At 39.1% G+C, this 18016-nt stretch overlaps 1 protein-coding gene across 13 annotated transcripts in view; it reads right to left on the bottom strand.

Moving 5' to 3' along the window:
• Positions 1-18016, bottom strand: part of dnmt3ab (DNA (cytosine-5-)-methyltransferase 3 alpha b) — a 523149-nt gene that overhangs the window by 37436 nt on the left and 467697 nt on the right. For 11 of the 13 annotated variants that reach the window (XM_063036199.1, XM_063036267.1, XM_063036224.1 and 8 more), the window contains 3 exons: positions 16533-16681; positions 5870-5970; positions 1445-1514 (listed from right to left, as the gene is read on the bottom strand). In XM_063036199.1, coding sequence (XP_062892269.1) covers positions 1445-1514; positions 5870-5970; positions 16533-16681 — 320 coding nt within the window. The remainder of the gene's footprint in view (positions 1-1444; positions 1515-5869; positions 5971-16532; positions 16682-18016) is intronic. The other 2 variants (XM_063036207.1, XM_063036275.1) reach the window with 1 other exon arrangement.

Below are 18016 nucleotides of genomic sequence, written 5' to 3'. Positions count from 1 at the left end.
AGAGGTCTGGAGGGTTATGGACTGGATGCAGGTCAATGAGACTAGCGGATTAATGTTTTGGCACAGACTAGAAGGGCTGAATGGCCTGTTTTCTGTGCTGTAGTGTCCTATGTTCTAATGTTGTTTTCAAACTATTTCAAAAGCATTTAGCAAATCAGTTTGTCATTTAAGCAGATTTAAGGGATCATTTATTGTTTTAATATTAAATAGATACTTTTGTATTTTTAACATGGCCTCTCAGTTGCTCTTTGTCACCCCTATGGAAATGGTGAGATCAGCACGAGGGAACAGCTTGAGCTTGTAGAAATCCTTATAGGGATATTATGAACAAAAACAGAGTATGCCAATCATGATATCATGGAGAAGTCCATGATATCTGAAGGAAAGTTCAGCTTAGAGCATCAGCTACTTCCCAGCAGTAAACAGTAGAAGAATATCGATAAGTATATGGATATTTGCTTTTATAATATTGTTAATTACAGGCCAATGGAGAAAATAAACAGGACTATTCAGATATTTTTAGGGAGGTGAAGGGTAAATTAGTGAAAATGCAGCACAAATAAAGAAAATGAATGTTATCCCTCTATGTTCTATTCAACACACATGCTTCAGTTTTTTTTTTATTTTTGATGATGGTTGAAAATATTAGACAATGTGGCCAAACATCATATTTCAACACTGAAATTGTTGAAATCCTCATAAAAATTAACTGTAAAATACTTTTCTTTTATCTTGTAATATAGCTTATTCTATAAGGAAGACATGAACCCTCCATATTATTATGTTGTTATCAGTTTCCCTTGGGATCATGGAACTCTGTTGCTAAGTGGCAAGGTGGCCAAAAGTAACTAACATGAATAGACTCTGTATGCATTTAATCCTGCCCAATCCACCAAATAAAATGTTGAATATGATTTTGAGCACCTAATCAGATCTGTCAGTGTGGCGCATGATTTTGGTTAAATTTAAAAACTCCTCTCAAGCACTCTGTTCAGTAGAGCACAATACCACCAAGTCCCAGGTAGTTAAATCAGCACTGCACTAGTTCAGTCCTACGTTGCTGCAGTCTAATACTAGGCTACTTATTTCTTAATAGAAGTCTTCGCCTGGGATCTCTCCCTGGGCACAGAGGAACTTGGATTTATTATATAGCAGCCAGTGAATTAATATACAGTATTTCTGCAAAGGAGATGGGAAAATGGATGCCATATTCTTATCTCCTAGTAAACAGACAAAAATGACAAAAGAGACTGGAGACTACTTTATCAGCTTCTTAGGAAGAGATTGTGGACAGCTGCATGAACAAAAGTGTAGGAGAGAAATTAATACGCCGTGTGATTTCAATTTTTAATCATCTTAGAATTGATTGCCTGTGATGGTTGCAAGGTCTCCCCCATGATTCAATCCAACAATATAAAACTAAGTACAGATAATTTGTACTAACCTTTGCTGTCCTGCCATGCTCAAGACAGTTCTGAAGATCAAGTTTATCATTATACATGGCAACCAGTGGTCTAAAAAAAAAGAAGAGTTGATCAGTTTTCTACTATCACATTATGACCAGTGACAGTCAGATGACATTAATTCAAAACACATTTTACAGTTCAAAACACTGGGTCAAGAGCCTATAAGTGGGCAAATATCAACGGCTGCTACTGTTGTATTTACCAATTATCTTTTAGCCCTCATTGTAAACATCAATTACATGTTTCCAAGGCAAGCTGGATACCAAACTGTGCTGTGTGGTAATTTTGTTTCTTTTTTCTATAACTCATGAAATATCAAGTCTGCATGGTGATTATGAATGAACAATGAACAATAATTGTCTCAAGAAAAGTGGAGACTTGGAAAATATGGTTATGTTAGTACATACGAATTGCACAAATAAACTAAAGAGGTATTGCTAACATGTAATTGGCGCCAAATGTAAAGACATAACTGTCTTCCTTATTTGTGCAAGAAGTAGCCATCAATTCTGAACTCCAGCTAAATTAGTAAGAACTTGCAAAAACTCTTGGCTGCTTAACTACTTTTGAAGTAATTTATTTCCTCATAACAAAAACAGTTATGAACTTTCATAAAATCAAATAAGGAATTTAAATTTCTTGATTCAAGCAGTAATTTACCAAGAAGTCCCAGACTTAATCACTAGTTAATGCTGAGTTAGTGTTTTCAAATATTCAGCATTACAATTGTGTATAAGATGATGAGAGGCATTGGTTGTCTGGATCGTCAGAGGCTTTTCCCAGGGCTGAAATGGTTGCCACAAGCGGTCACAGATTTAAGGTGCCGGGGAGTAGGTACAGAGGAGATGTCAGGGGTAAGTTTTTTACGCAGAGAGTGGTGAGTGCGCGGAATGGGCTGCTGGCAACGGTGGTGGAGCTGGATACTATAGGGTCTTTTAAGAGACTTTTGGATAGGTACATGGAACTTTAGAAAAATAGAGGGCTATGGGTAAGCCTAGTAATTTCTAAGGTAGAGACATGTTCGGCACAACTTTGTGGGCCGAAGGGCCTGTATTGTGCTGTAGGTTTTCTATGTTTTACAATTAGTCTTAACATCACCAAACAGGTGATTTCTAAATGAGCTGTGTTTTTCAAAATGATTTGAGGTTTAAGATAATACTTTGTTGAGACAAGTATCTGATAAAAAGATCAGATACCTTCTTTTTATACGGGAAGGATGGCCCCTTGGTGACTTAGTGAGGAGCTAGTGCCCGATAAGCAAAGGGACACTGAGAAGCTGATTTTACAAAAGGAAAGAGTAAGTTCTTATAAATAAGGATGGGCTGTTGAATTATTCCACATGGCTAAACACACCACTGCATCCAAACTATAATAGCAGATGCCAAGTATTTTATTTGATGTCAATAAATTATTCTTCTGAGCACTGCTCTATTTGTACTTATAGTTGACCAAATAAAGTCACCTACTGAAAGATCTATTCTTAGCAGTAAAGACCTAATTGTTCTATTTTTTAATTGGAGCTCTTACCCAAGGATCGTACAATTCTACCACATCACATTTCCCTCAGCACCATCGTTGACAAAGGTCAGAACAAGATGAATTAATTCACAATTGAAATTTTGAATGAATTGGAATGTGAACACTTTCTTGACTTAATCAGACTATCCAATTCCCAAACCTTTGCGAAAGAAGTCAAAGAAGAAAGCTGCCAAATGTGGCACTGTAGATGCATGAGACCTTAAGAAAATTCATTTTGGCTTGAGGTACAATATGTAAGTGTGGCATTAGTAGAAGAAGATGCTCACATTATAAGCCAGTGGTATAATAAATGCATGAAGTATGCAGATATTTCATACACGCTGAGGAGATGAAATGAATGGAAAAGCCAAAAACAGAACTTCTCCATTTTAAGAAAAGTTTAGAAACTCTTTTTTTCAAGCTATTTCTTTTGGATTGTTCTCCTAAGGAGTGTCAGTGCTGTAGAGGGTGGAAGTCTCTCAGCTTCTGGAAAAGGCACCCTGAATTAAGGGTGTTAAGTCTGTCAGAAATAGAGCAAATGCTACTGAATGAGGAGGAATATACACTGAACTCTTGAGGCTGATAATCTTACAAACAGCATGGTTCTCTCTCTGAAATGGATTATTTCATTATTTTGTAAGCTGTTCTGTAGGCCAGTAAAATGACCCTATGACATATAAGGAATAGAAACAGCAAATTTAAAATCATACTGACTCCTCTATATTTCTCCCACTTCGAAATTCCTACATCTCCCTTTGCCCCTCAACACTCCTCCTTTGCCAATCCTAGCACTTAGAAATATGAGTGAATTATAAACATGATATTCATTTCATAACAAATACATATTTATATACATAATTTATATTTAAGGAAATAGGCATCATTTGACTTTATCTATAAGCAGTGCCTTTCTCAGAAAGCAATAAGTCAGTATGCCATCAGTGGACTTGAATCTGAAGCTATTTGTTCAGGTGTTGAATGACTAATTGAACCACAACTGTCATGATTAACATGGTTAGAACTGGATGGTTGCTGAAACTGCAGTAATGAGGCAGCAGCCTGAATATTGTGGCCACTCTCCTCCAGCTCAAACCAATGTGGCTTTATTGCTCATTCCGATCCCAGCTCTCATATCTGAGTGTTCTTCAATTTAGTGCCCAATTCTTCTAGTGTTCATGTTTAAAAAAATTAAATACAGACTATTTTAGCATATGAATCAAAGAAATGCAACAACACCTCTTAAATCACAATATGAAATTAGCATTTATTGTACAGGTATAATTTTAAAAGTGTTAACACTAAAATAATGATGAGAAGGATTTTAAGAGCCCATTGAAATATACCTCAGAGACTCTAAGGGCAAAAGACAGAGCAGGAGAAAACTGGCGCAAGGAGTCAAAACTGAAATGATATATACCAAGGCACTGGGCTTGAGAGCATGATTTTGGGCATTTGCTCTCTACTGTGCAGCAAGACGAGATGACTGACAATTAGTAAATTATTTTTGTGGCAATGAGAACCCTTCCAGGATACAAACCAAGCCACATTAACACAAATGCATGCTTTGCAGCGAAAACATTTGCAGGACAATTCACAGCATTTTCCATTGTAGCTTTGCAGTGCGGAAAAATAAAATGAAGGAACCATGTAAGAATAGAGAAAGAAAGAGAGAAAATCTCAGAATTATATTGAGATGCATAGAGATAATAATCAAAAATGTGATATTCATCCACAGAGTTCATTGAGAATAATAGACATGACGGAGAACTGATCTGAGTTTTCCTTTTTTAGGCTTATGGAAAGAGTTAAACATTACTCCAAGGAGCCAATGAAAACTTGAGAGGTAGAAAGATAGAGAAACAGTGAAAGGAGGCGAAACAGACACATAAGTCAGAAATGAGGGATTCAGTTCCATTGAATTCCTGTGATTTACGACAGAAGAAGGTTGATTTTTGTTGATGTTTTCATTAAGTTGGTTGGTATGCATAGATCTGTGGATTAGTCAGCCACACAGAATTGTGAGAATTATTTCAGTGCCTATCCATCACCTATCGGTAATTTTTAAAAAGTTTTCACCAACATCTTTTTATAAAAAGTAAGGCGGTCCTGTAATTGCCTTTATCAAGGTGTACTATCAAGATGATCAGTTCTTCTCATTGTTCCTTTATAATTTAAAATGTTCAGCCCTACAAATCATCAGAATGCCCATCATGAGAATTGGATTAATTATGGAAGTCTTTAAAGGATTTGTAGAACATGTTTGGTTCTCAGTAAACTCTGATTTCCATCCATAGGTGCTGCCTGGCCTTCTTTATGTTTCTAGTACTTCCTGTTTTTATTTATAAAATATGCTGATTTTAAGAAGTTCTTCAACTCTTAACCACAAATATATCTCCAGTGATACACACATGCTACACTGTGTTTTAGGATCTGAAAATGTGTTGTTAGGCATAATGGATGAAAATATAAAAGACGTAGTCAAATACAGTAATTGGAAACACTGACAGTTTAAGCTTAACTAGTGTGCAAGAACTTAACAGTTTCAGTCTTCACTATTCCTTTCAACTTGCCAAAGAATTTCACCAGATCATAGTCAAGATAGAATATACTTCAGAGATGGGCATCCTTTACAGGAATAGGAAATATGACCAATAAGTATCAACATATAACCTATCTGGTATTCAGAATGTAGAGGGCATACACACAGAACAGGATATTCCTTGCCAAAAGGAGCTTTGCAGAGGAAAAAAGCAGAGAATTAAAACTAGGGTCAAATGGATATCTATGCTCCATCACAAGAGGTTCTTTGCCCATGGATAGAATATTCTACTGAGTCTCACTGTGTCATGCTGTCCACTGGCTAATTCTCAGTATGGCTCCCTCACCGTTCTTTCACCAACCTGTTCATACCAGGAAGGTTACCCCAGAAGTATCGGGCTCGGTGGGCAGCGGAAACTTCCTTGGCGTCAATCATCACGGGATTACACTATTAAAAAGAAGAGGAAAAATAAATTTATTAATTTCATGAAACTGAACAAAGGCACTTTCAGTGAAAACTTCTTTCTTCCCTTGTCACCTTTCCCATTCCATAATACCAATTTGACCTATTAGACAATAGACAATAGGTGCAGGAGTAGGCCATTCAGTCCTTCGAGCCAGCACCACCATTCACTGTGATCATGGCTGATCTTCCACAATCAATACCCTTTTCCTGCCTTCTCCCCATATCCCTTCACTCTGCTATCTTTAAGAGCTCTATCTGACTCTTTCTTGAAAGAATCCAGAGAATTGGCCTCTACTGCCTTCTGAGGCAGAGCATTCCACAGAACCACAACCCTCTGTGTGAAAAAGATTTTCCTCAACTCCGTTCTAAATTGTCTACCCCTTATTCTTAAACTGTGGCCTCTGGTTCTGGACTCCCCCAACATCGGGGACATGTTTCCTGCCTCTAACGTGTCCAATCCCTTAATAATCTTATATGTTTCAATCAGATCCCCTCTCATCCTTCTAAATTCCAGTGTACACAATTATACTATTAGCATGAGGCTCTGGTCATTAACAATGCCCATGAAGAACACAAGTATGTTTTTTCCCATGACTGTTAATCCAACATAGTTGTGCTAGGCATACAGCTGAATTCATTGCCTTCTGGCAGAGGTCAATGACAAGAGGTGAATAGCTCCTTGTAGGCAACCTTTAACAATGTTATGGAGACAAGGTCAGTTTTGTTAAATCCACTAAATACTCTGCAGATGCTGGGGTCAAAGCAACACGCACACCACGCTGGAGGAACGCAACAGGTCGGGCAGCATCTGTGGAAACGAATAGTCAACGTTTCAGGCCGAGACCCTTCATCAGGACTGAAGAGGGAGGGGGCAGGGGCCCTGAAGAGGGAGGGGCCCCTGCCCCCTCCCTCTTCAGTCCTGACGAAGGGTCTCAGCCCGAAACATTGACTGTTCATTTCCATGGATGCTGCCCGACCTGCTGAGTTCCTCCAGCGTGTTGTTAAATCCACTAACTTTGTTCATGATATTCATATTTCCTGATCTGAAATACTGGTATTACAGCCTGCCAGACCATTTTTTATTATCGCAAAACAATGCTGGACTCCAGGAACTTTGGGTACTGTAAGTCTACTCCAACAGCGAAAAAAACTTTGGTTAGCCCCTGAGACGCCACTACGTCCAAGAATACCACCATCTTACCAGGTCAAAATTCATGAAATAGTTGGCAATCTATTGGGTAGAAAGCAAAAAATGACAATGAATATATTGTCTCAGATTGGCAGGCTATGAATAATGGGGCCCCCACAGGAATTGGAAGCTGGGCTCCATCTATTCACAATCTGTATCAACAAGTTTGACCAAGGAGATGAAACAGTGTATTTCCAATATGCTGATGATACCACACTAGGTGGGATTCTGAAAATAGAGGAAGATCTAAAGTAGCTTCAAGAGGTTATTAACAAACTACGTGAGTGGATGAGAAAATGGCACATGGAATATAATGTGGAAAAAGTGAGGTGCACTTGGGTAACAGAAAAACAGAGCAGTTGTCTAATGGTGAGAGATTGGGTAGGGTTAATGTTCTAAAGTATCTACAATTCTTGTATATTGAATCTTGCTGGAAGAAAATATGCAAGTGTTGGGAGTAATTAAGCAAGCAACCAGTGTATTAGCTGCTATTAGACAAATGAACATAGGAGTAAAGAAGTCCTGTTGCAACTGGTTAGGACATGTATAGAAAATACCTGGAGTATTGTGTATAGTTCTGTTCTCCTTTCCAAAGAAGGGATATATTTGCTATAAGAACCACTGGACTAGTTCCTGGAATGGCAAGCTTGCACTACATGAAGAGAGATTGGGTAGACCAGGACAGTATTCAGTGGAATTTAGAAAAATTCACTCAAAATTGGAAAATTCTTAAAGGGCTTGATAGGCTTATGCAGGGAGGGTGTTTCTCCATTCTGTGGAGTTTAAGACCAGCAGGAGCAGTTTGAGAATTTGATGGGGGAAGAGTTTTTTTTTTACCCAGTGGCAGGTGAGTGCTTGGAATTCTATATGTTGAATGGCTACATGTGCTTAATAATGTTTATTAAAAACAGAGATCAATCAATTCCTGCATATTAAGGGAATCAAGAGATATGGCAAAAGTGATGGAACTGGAAAAAGATCAACCATGTTCTTGTGAACATTGGAACATGCTTGAAGGGTCATATGGTCTAGTCGCTCTATTTCTTTTCACTGAAATCTTATATCATTAAAATCTTGTTTTACAGAAATACATTCTTTTTTAAACCAGGTCAAAGGTACAAAATCACCCAATGGGTTTCTACTGCCCTTACTGGGCATCGATACAGAGCAATGCAGTGAGCTAAATAACTTCTCAAAATCACCCAAGGTGGAAGCTTTCTTCTAGGTTTTTAATGAGATCTCTTACTTGTAAAAAGATATTACTGTTTCAAGGGCAAATCTGTTTTAGAGTTATTAGCCCAATTTAGTCTCTTTTCTGGTTATAAATTAAATCTTAGTAAGAGTGAACTTTTCCCGATTAATAAACAACTTCCCTTATATCATAACTTTCCATTTAAATTGATTAATAATTATTTTTCATATCTTGGGATTAAAATTACTTGTAAATACAAAGATTTATTTAAGATTAACTTTTTACCATTAATAGACCATATTATTCAACTTTCATCTAAGTGGTTTCCTTTATATTTAACTTTGATTGGTCGTATTAATGCAGTTAAGATGTTTTTTTTGCCAAAATTTTTATATATATTTCAGGCATTACCAATCTTTGTTACAAAATCTTTTTTTGACAAAGTCGACTCTAAAATTTCTTCATTTATTTGGCAAAATAAAAACCCGAGACTGGGTAAAATACATTTACAGAAAGCTAAGAGAGATGGAGGCTTAGCATTACCTAATTTTAGATTTTATTATTGGGCAATTAATATTCGACATATTAAATTCTGGTTACTTGACCAGGATATACTATCCATTCCTAAATGGGTAGCATTGGAATTACAATCTGTTCAGGGTTATACACTTGGCTCTATTTTAGGTTCCTCTCTTCCTTTTGATTTGAAACGCCTTAAACAGGTGTCTAACCCGATAGTTAAATATACCTTACGTATTTGGTTTCAATTCAGAAAGTTTTTTGATCTTAATCAATTTGGGTTAGCGATTCCTATTTTAGGTAACATATTTTTTCCTCCCTCTTTTACGGATCGTGCTTTTCAAATTTGGAAGACTAAGGGTATTTCACGGTTTTTGGATTTATTTTTAGATGGTTCCCTTATGTCTTTTGAACAATTATCTAATAAATATAACTTATCAAGAATACATTTTTTTAGATATCTACAAGTTAGAAATTTCCTAAGTACTATACTTTCTTCCTTTCCAATGCTTCCTCCTACATACATTTTAGATACTATAATTAACCTTAATCCATGTCAGAAAGCTGCATCGGCTATGACTTATAATATTATTATGAAACTTAGGAAAGCTCCATTTGATAAGATTAGGGTAGATTGGGAACAGGAATTGGGGTTTATCATTTCTGTGGATAACTGGGGGCAGATTTTACAATTAGTCAATACTTCCTCTATCTGTGCTAAACATTCCCTAATTCAATTTAAAGTTGTTCATAGAGCACATATGTCCAAAGATAAATTAGCGCGCTTTTATTCTCATATTAATCCTTTTTGTGATAGATGTCTGGGGCAGATAGCCTCTTTAACTCATATGTTTTGGTCTTGCCCTACTCTGGAAACTTTTTGGAGAGACATTTTTAATATTATCTCCAAGGTATTGAATATAGATATCTCTCCTCACCCTATTACTGCTATCTTTGGACTACCTAAAATTTCCAGTAATCTTTCCCCTTCAGCCCGTAGAATGATTGCATTTCTTACTTTAATGGCGAAAAGATGCATCTTACAACATTGGAAAGAGCTCAATGCTCCATCTACTTTTTTTTGGTTTTCTCAGATGATATTATGCTTGAATTTGGAGAAAATTAGAAGCAATCTTTATGACTCCTCATTTAAATTTGAACAGACCTGGAGATCTTTTATTCAATATTTTCATTTAATGTAATATATACCCTTCTTGTTTTTTTTTACTGTTTTTAATGGAGGTCGGGATTGAGGACGTGATTTTAAGTTTTTTAACTCTGTTTGGTTTCAAGTTAGCCCATTGCTTTGCTTTGCTTTTAGTTAGTTGCACGGTGGGTTTTTTTTTGGGGGGGGGGTTCCTTTTCTCTATTGATATATATATATAAAAATTAGTATACTATTATGGTACCTTGGTATGTTATGTTTAAATTACATTGTTTGTAGTATTTTTTTTGTATTAATATCTTCTGTAATTTTATTATATTCTAACAGTGTATTAGTGCCTATATGGCTTACCTTTTTGTATACTTATTCAATAAAAAGATTTAAAAAGAAAAAGGGCAAATAAAGAATGGATGGAGATGCATGTCTTTTCACTGTGTGGTTCAAATCGAATCAAAACCCGCAAAGGAAAAGATATAAAGACAACTTATGTACAGGAAGTGATGTTCATACAAAATGAACTGTGCAGCTAGAAGCCTGAACACTCCCTGCCTGGCATCCATAGGATGTCAAACTTAATTTCTGAAACTAAAAGTCAAACGATCATTTTACTACCTTTGGCAAAAGAAGAATAGTTTCAGAGTCTGGACTTGCTAACAGCCTTACTGCACAGTCTTTAACCGTTTTTACCTCGAAAATGCTGGCCTTGATGACATACTTGCTCGATGTAATGTCTAATGAGCAGCGAGGAGACATGGAGCTTACCTAGAATAATGATTGGGTGAGTTACCTCTGAAGCGAGTTGTGCATTAATACTTCCTCCAACTTGCAGTAGCCCCTCAGTCAAGAAAGGGGCATGGTTTACTAAGGGAACATTGTTTTGGGAGCAATTACTGCTTTGTAATGCACTGCACTTCTCTGCACAAACCTCTCTTTGAACAAGAAGAAGAATTCTAACCTTTTCCCAATTCATCTGCTCTGCACTGAGAGATTACTTACAAATGTGCCAACCATTGCAAAGGCTGCCACTGGCTACTCTGGTAAAGGAATGGGCAATATGTAAGAGCTGGGCAAATGCTCTGGTAAGTGATCTCCAGCTTGAAAAATGGACATCCCTTTATTCTGAGACTATGCCTTCTGGTCCTAGACTCACCCACTATAGGAAACATCCTCTCCCTATCCACTCTGTCTAGGCCTTGCAATATTCAATAGACTTCAAAGAGACACCCCTCATTCCTCTAAACTCCAGCAAGTACATGCCCAGAGTCATCAAACGCTCCTCATATGTTAACCACTTCATTCCCAGAATCATTTTTATGAATTTCCTCTGGACCTTCTCCAATGCCAGCACATCTTTTCAGAAATAAGGAACCGAAAACTGCTCAATACTCCAAATGCAGTCTGACCAATGCCTTGCAAAGCCTCAGCATTACACCCTTACTTGTATATTCTAGTCCTCTTGAAATGAATGCTAACATTGCATTTCCTTCCTTTCCACTGACTCAACCTGCAAGTTAACCTTTAGGAAATCCTGCAAATGGCCAAAGTACGACCCCTGCCCCCATACCTCCTCTTTCACCTCCACTCAGGGCCCCAAACAGTCCTTCTGAGTGAGGCAACATTTCACCTGCGCATCTATTGTGCTCCCGAAGTGGCTTCCTCCACATTAGTCAGACCCGTTTTAAACTTGGAGTCCACTTCATCTCCGCTCCATCCACCAAATGTGGAACTTCCCAGTGGCCAAACATTTTATTTCCAATTCCCATTCACGTTCTGACATGTTGGTTCATGGTCTCTTCTTGTGTCACAATGAGGCTACCCTCAGGATGGAGCAGCAACACCTTATAGTCCTTCTTTGTAGCCTCCAACCTGATGGCATGAACATTGATTTCTCCTTCTGGTAAAAAAAAATTCCACCTGCTCCCCCCGCTTCTATTCCCCACTCTGGTCCCTTACCTCTTCTCACTTGCAGACTTCACCCACTATGACCCAACCCAGGTCCAGTTACTGGGCTTAGGGTGAAATGTGCCAATCATGGTGTCTCTGCTGAGCAACAGGAGAATCTCAACAGAAAAGTCAAGTGGGGGATCTTGTCAGCTATGTCCTTAAGACCCCCCTTACCTCTTTTCACTTGCCTATCACCTTCCCCTGGGTTACCTCCCTTTCTCCTATGGTCCACTCTCCTCTCCTATCTGACTCCTTTCTCTCCAGCCCTTTACTTTTCCTACCCACCTGGCTTCACCTATCACTTTCTAGCTATCCTCCTTCTCTTCCTTCCACCCTTTTATTCTGTCATCTTCCCCCTTAATTTCCAGTCATGAAAAAGGGTCTCAGCCCAAAACTTCAATTGTTAGTCCATTTCCATAGATGCTGCCTGACCTGCTGAGTTTCTTCAGTATTTTGTGTGTGTTGCTTACAACCTGAGGTAGTCTTGATGATCCTCTCTAACTAGGAAGCTGTTGTACATTTGTTCAATGTCTACCACCACCGCAACAGCCTCAGTTCTGAAGTACATGCTAACCCCGAATAGACTGCTTTTGAGACCTGGACCTAGCAAGAGCACATTGTTCAGTGATGTGCATTAGAAAAGTGCACTTGAATCAAAGACGAATGGTATTTGTAGCAACACACATAAAAGTTGCTGGTGAACGCAGCAGGCCAGGCAGCATCTCTAGGAAGAGGTACAGTCGATGTTTCGGGCCAAGACCCTTCATCGTTCGCCAGCAACTTTTATGTGTCATTCACTAGCAACTTTTATGTGTGTTGCTTGAAATTCCAGCATCTGCAGATTTCCTCGTGTTTGCGATTGGTATTTGTCCTTGTTTATGGGAGTGTTAAATACCAAAGTTGGGCAGGTACCAGCTTTCATTTTTGGGATCTGATAGATCATGATTGTTCCTGAAGGGTGTCTCCATGAACTCCATGTAATGATCTTTCATTTCTGGTTTCCTTCTCAATGTGTGACTGAGGGACGTGAGTCCACTGTGGACCTCCTGTCTGTTGGTTCTTAGCAGTTGTGGAGAGTGGAAAGGAAGAGGAGTTACCCAGCTGTTTGACTCATTGTTGGAAAACTATTTGTTCATGATTTCAAGGAAGACTTCATCTTTGACGGAAGGTGATGGCTTATATTCATCTCCTGAGTGACAGACAACCAGCTTGCCTAAATCTGGTTGAGCAAAGGTAAGTATTTCAGGGTGCTTGGTTTGCTTACCTACAATCTTCTCTTTCATATGGATTCCTCTCTCACAGGGTCTGAAATGTCTTAGGTGCTTGCTTTCCAGGACATTTAAGTGTTCTGATGGTGGGCTGATGAGTACTATCCAGGCAGACTTCATCCACCATGAGCCAAACCAGGTCCAGTTATTGGGCATAGGGTGAAATGTGCCAATCATGGTGACTCTGCTGAGCAACAGGAGAATCTCAGCAGAAATTTCAAGTGGGGGAACCTTGTCAGCTATGTCCTTAAGATGTGAATGACCGCATGGTCATTCAAGGATTTCACCCCTGATGCTGGGAATCTGGCTGCACTCAGAGGGTTGGCAAGGGTAATTGGACCCAAACCCCTCTCCCCCTTATTGACTCCATAACAGTTCCACCGGCAACACACATCAAAGTTGCTGGTGAACGCAGCAGGCCAGGCAGCATCTCTAGGAGGAGGTACAGTCGACGTTTCAGGCTGAGACCCTTCGTCAGGGCTAACTGAAGGAAGAGTTACTAAGATATTTTGATTTGAAAATCTCTTAATAACTCTTCCTTCAGTTAGTCCTGACGAAGGGTCTCGGCTTGAAACGTCGACTGTACCTCTAGATCTGATGGATGATCAGCTGTGGGTGTGTCGGAACCAGTCGTAGCCCAAGGTGCCGGCCCTGAAGGAATTGCTGATATGTGCTGGTGGTGTGCTGTGGAAGCACATTTGAGACATACTGAACGCTCTACAAGAAAGCATCTCCGGTCTGCAGGAGGTTTTTCTCTGAAAGCGCTGCATTTCCATGATGGGTGAGAGTTCTTATGGACAGGGTGTTGTCTATCAGGGTTCATGATAGAGTTCTCTACTGCAGCTTTGCTGACTGTGATAGGGGTTCTGGTTTTCCATGCTTTTACTGGAGAACTCTCTTTGAATGATGTGTTGCAGGAAGCTGAGAGCACAAAACTAGGATCATTTTGCATACCTGTGTGGCAGCAGATGAAGTCCACAAAGAATGAAAATAGCGGATGGGGGCATGATGCTTCGTTTATATTTGAAACCTTCAGTTATCCACTGCTCTTTCATTTTGTTCCAAGGTGCAGAATCATTCAATAGTTCACTACTGCCCTTACTGTGCATCTACACACAGCAATGCAGTGAGCTAAACAACTTCTCAAAAATCACCCGAGATGGAAACCTTTTTCATAGATATTGCTGTTTCAGGGGCAAATAAAGAACTGTGGGCTTCACAGTGAACCAAAACCCACAAGGAAAATTTACAGGAAGTGATGTCCATACAAAATGAACTGCGCCTCTAGAGAACAGAACAGGTTTCGTGTTATCAGTCAGCTGTGCCTGGCAGACTGAAAAATATCACTTCTTTGTAAACATTGTATGGCTCAATAAGTATTGCTGGAGTTACTGTATTTATAAAGCTATATGTAAGTGGATAATGATGGATAATAAATTATGGGAAAAATGCATTACAGAGATCAGGGTTGCTTTATAGAAAGTTTGTTCTGATAACTGAAAACCAGTTTCTTTAAGAAAGAACAATGGTATATGACTGCAGCGTATAAATGAATTGTCTCACTATGCTGTGTAGATTGCTTTGTATACCCTTTTACTTGAATGAAATATAGCCTTCATGTAAAAGTATAATACTTAAGGCTTAAAAATAATTCCCATAGTTTACACTTCCTTCATTCATGAATGAATAATACAGCCATTTACTTACCTTGAACAATCTCATATTCCCCAATATCATGTGAACGTTTTTAATTTGACAGGTAAAGGAATACTGATTCCTTTATCTGTACGTCATCTTTTGTTAGATAATTAATTTTGATCGCAACACAGATCATGGTTCAAATTGCATTTATTAACAAAGTACAGATATGTCACCATATACAATCCTGAAATTCATTTTCTTGCAGGCATATTCAATAAATCCATAATAGAATAATAATAACCATAACACAATCAATGAAAGACTGCACCAACCAGTGAGCAAAAGACAACAAGCTGTGCAAATAGAAAAAGAAAGAAAGAAAGAAAGAAAGAAATAATTAATAAATAGATGTTGAGATCATGAGGTGAAGAGTCCTTGAAATTGAGTCCATAGACTGTGGCAACGTTCAATGATGGGGCAAGTGAAGATGAGTGAAGTTATCCCCTTTGGTTCAGGAGTTTGATGGTTGAGGGGTGATAACTGTTCCTGAACCTGGTGGTGTGATGACAGCTGTTGCTTTCCTCTGACAGCATTTCATGTAGATGTGCTCAATGGTGGGAGGGCTTTACCAAAGATGGGCTGGGCTGTATCCAGTACTTTCTGTAAATACATTTTGAGTGAAAAGCTAAAGAGATGGCATCCGCTGTGGACCTCTTGCTCTGGTCAGCAAATTGAAGCTGATCTAAGTTGCTTCTCAGGCAGGAGTTGATATATTTCATCACCAGCTGTTCTCAGAACATTTCATCACAGTGCATTTAAGTGCTACTGGACAATAATCATTGAGGCAAGTTACACATTCTTTTTAGGGACTGGTATGATCGAAGTCTGCTTGAAGCAGGTGGTACCTCAGACTGCTGAGGTAGTTAAAGATCTCAGTGAACACTCCAGCCAGTCGATCAGTACAGGTTTTTAGTACTTGGCCAGGTACTCCGTCTGGGCCGGATGCTTTCTGTGGATTCACCCTCCTGAAGGATACTTGCATGTTGGCCTCAGAGACTGAAATCACAGTATCATTTGGGGCTGTGGGAGCTCATGCTGGTTCCTCCATATTTTGATGGTCAAAGTCAGCATAGAAGGCACCGAGCTCATCAGGAAGCGAAGCCTTGTTGTCACCTATGTCGCTTGTTCTCCACTAATAGGGGAGTATTCTCAAATGAATGGTGACCTGACAGTTCTGACAAGATGGCAGGAAAACTTTCCATTTGCATTGTGGTGTATATGATTATCTAAACCTTCTTAACACCGCTTTGTCTCTTCCTGGTCTTTAAGAAGCAGCAACAATATGCAACTAAAAAGATGAGTCCTGTGACAATTTAGCTGTGTTAATTCAGTGTTTTGAACTACAACTGTGAAATGCATATTAGGCTAGGTGATAGTATCCAATTTTACCTCTTCACAATTTACATTTATTATATATTATTTTTATTATAATTTAGATCCATATCTTTAAAAAGTGTATAAATGAAACATATGCACAGTAATTATTTTTGATTGAGTAAACAGCAATGTCATTTCATAATTTTATCTGATAGGACTCAAGAAAATATTTGCTTTCAAGAAACTTACCTCTAGAAAGCGCGAGATGTCCCTCTTGTCACTGACTCCCATTGCCACCACATTTTCAAACAGCCAGAAGAATGGCCTGTTGTCTCCTTCTTTGGGTCTTGTTTCATGAAGTAGACGGTAAAACTCAAAGAACAGGCGGCCAGTGCCCTCTAAAAGGTAAATAAAAAATAACACAGTGATAGCTGTTTTATTGGACACCTTAAAACAACAGAAACCTGTTTCAAGTACTTGTCGTATCTCAAAAGGTCTGTGCTCTACAACAATCAGCGTCTGGTCTGAAACTCTGTCATAGTCAATAAACTTTTCTCAGGCTTCCAGCTTGGTAAAGGTATCGGTTTTAACTGACTTTTTGATGACAAATTCTCTCATTTTCATCAGAGGTGATGCCTGGTCATGTCTAGTCCAGTGGTGTTTATAGCCTGTAGTCCATCCCCCCTGACTGGTTAGTCCTCATCCAATCAGGTTTCTGCTCTTCACCTTGTTTACAATCGAATTCCAGTTCTTACTTAAGTGAGACCTTCATCTTTGTTAAACTTCTATCCCTTTAACTTTATTTCAATGGCTTCCATTCCCAGTTGGTCCCAAAAGCCACAGCAGTTTGTGCTGCCGAAGTCAATCCTATGACCATTGCAAATGCAACGTTCTGCTACTGTCAATTTCTCTGGGTAACCCAAACGGGTACACCTCCTGTGCTCCTTGATGCGGTTTCCACTATGTGTCCTGTCTTGTCCAATATATACTGCTCTGGGGAACCTAACGACGAGGTGAAATCAATCGCTACCGCCTGTCTTCCCTATATTTCCACGGTTTCTGGTAGGATCGCCAGGATCCTGAAGAGTACCAGATTAATACCATCCACAAACCCATAAGGAAGCTCAAATCACAGCTTATGCGGGTCAAGGATGACCTGGGACTCAGTGTTTACAGGATTCCCTGTGAATGCGGAGCAGCGTACATCAGCCAGACGGGACACACGGTGGAATCCTGCATCAAGGAGCACAGGAGGTGTAACTGTTTGGGTTACCCGGAGCAATCGGCAACAGCAGAACATTGCATTCACAATGGCCATAGGATTGACTTCGATGGCACAAAACTACTGTACTGTGCCAATGGCTTTTGGGACCACCTGGTGAAAGAAGACATTGAAGTAAAACTACAGGAGATGAATTTTAACAAAGTCGAAGTTCTTGCTCTAAGTAAGAACTGGGATTTGATATTAAACATGGTGGGAGAGCAGAAACCTGATTGGATGATGACTAACCAGTCAGGAAGGAAGGACTACAGGGGTATAAATACCACTGGACAAGGCATGCCCAAGCATCATCTCTGAAGAAAATGGCAGAGTTTGTCATTGAATCATCGGTTATAATTGATACCTGTACCTGGCTGGAAGCCCGAGAAGAGTTTATTTGTCACATACCCCAGGAGAGTACTAGCTCCTTTTTCTCTGTCATTAGGTCTAGTTATCAAGACAGAATTTCAGT

This window comes from Mobula hypostoma, chromosome 2 (genome assembly GCF_963921235.1).
Source record: "Mobula hypostoma chromosome 2, sMobHyp1.1, whole genome shotgun sequence".
Lineage (NCBI taxonomy): Eukaryota > Metazoa > Chordata > Chondrichthyes > Myliobatiformes > Myliobatidae > Mobula > Mobula hypostoma.
The sequence above is the reverse complement of the archived record's forward strand: the minus strand, read 5'-3'. Positions and strand labels throughout refer to the sequence as shown.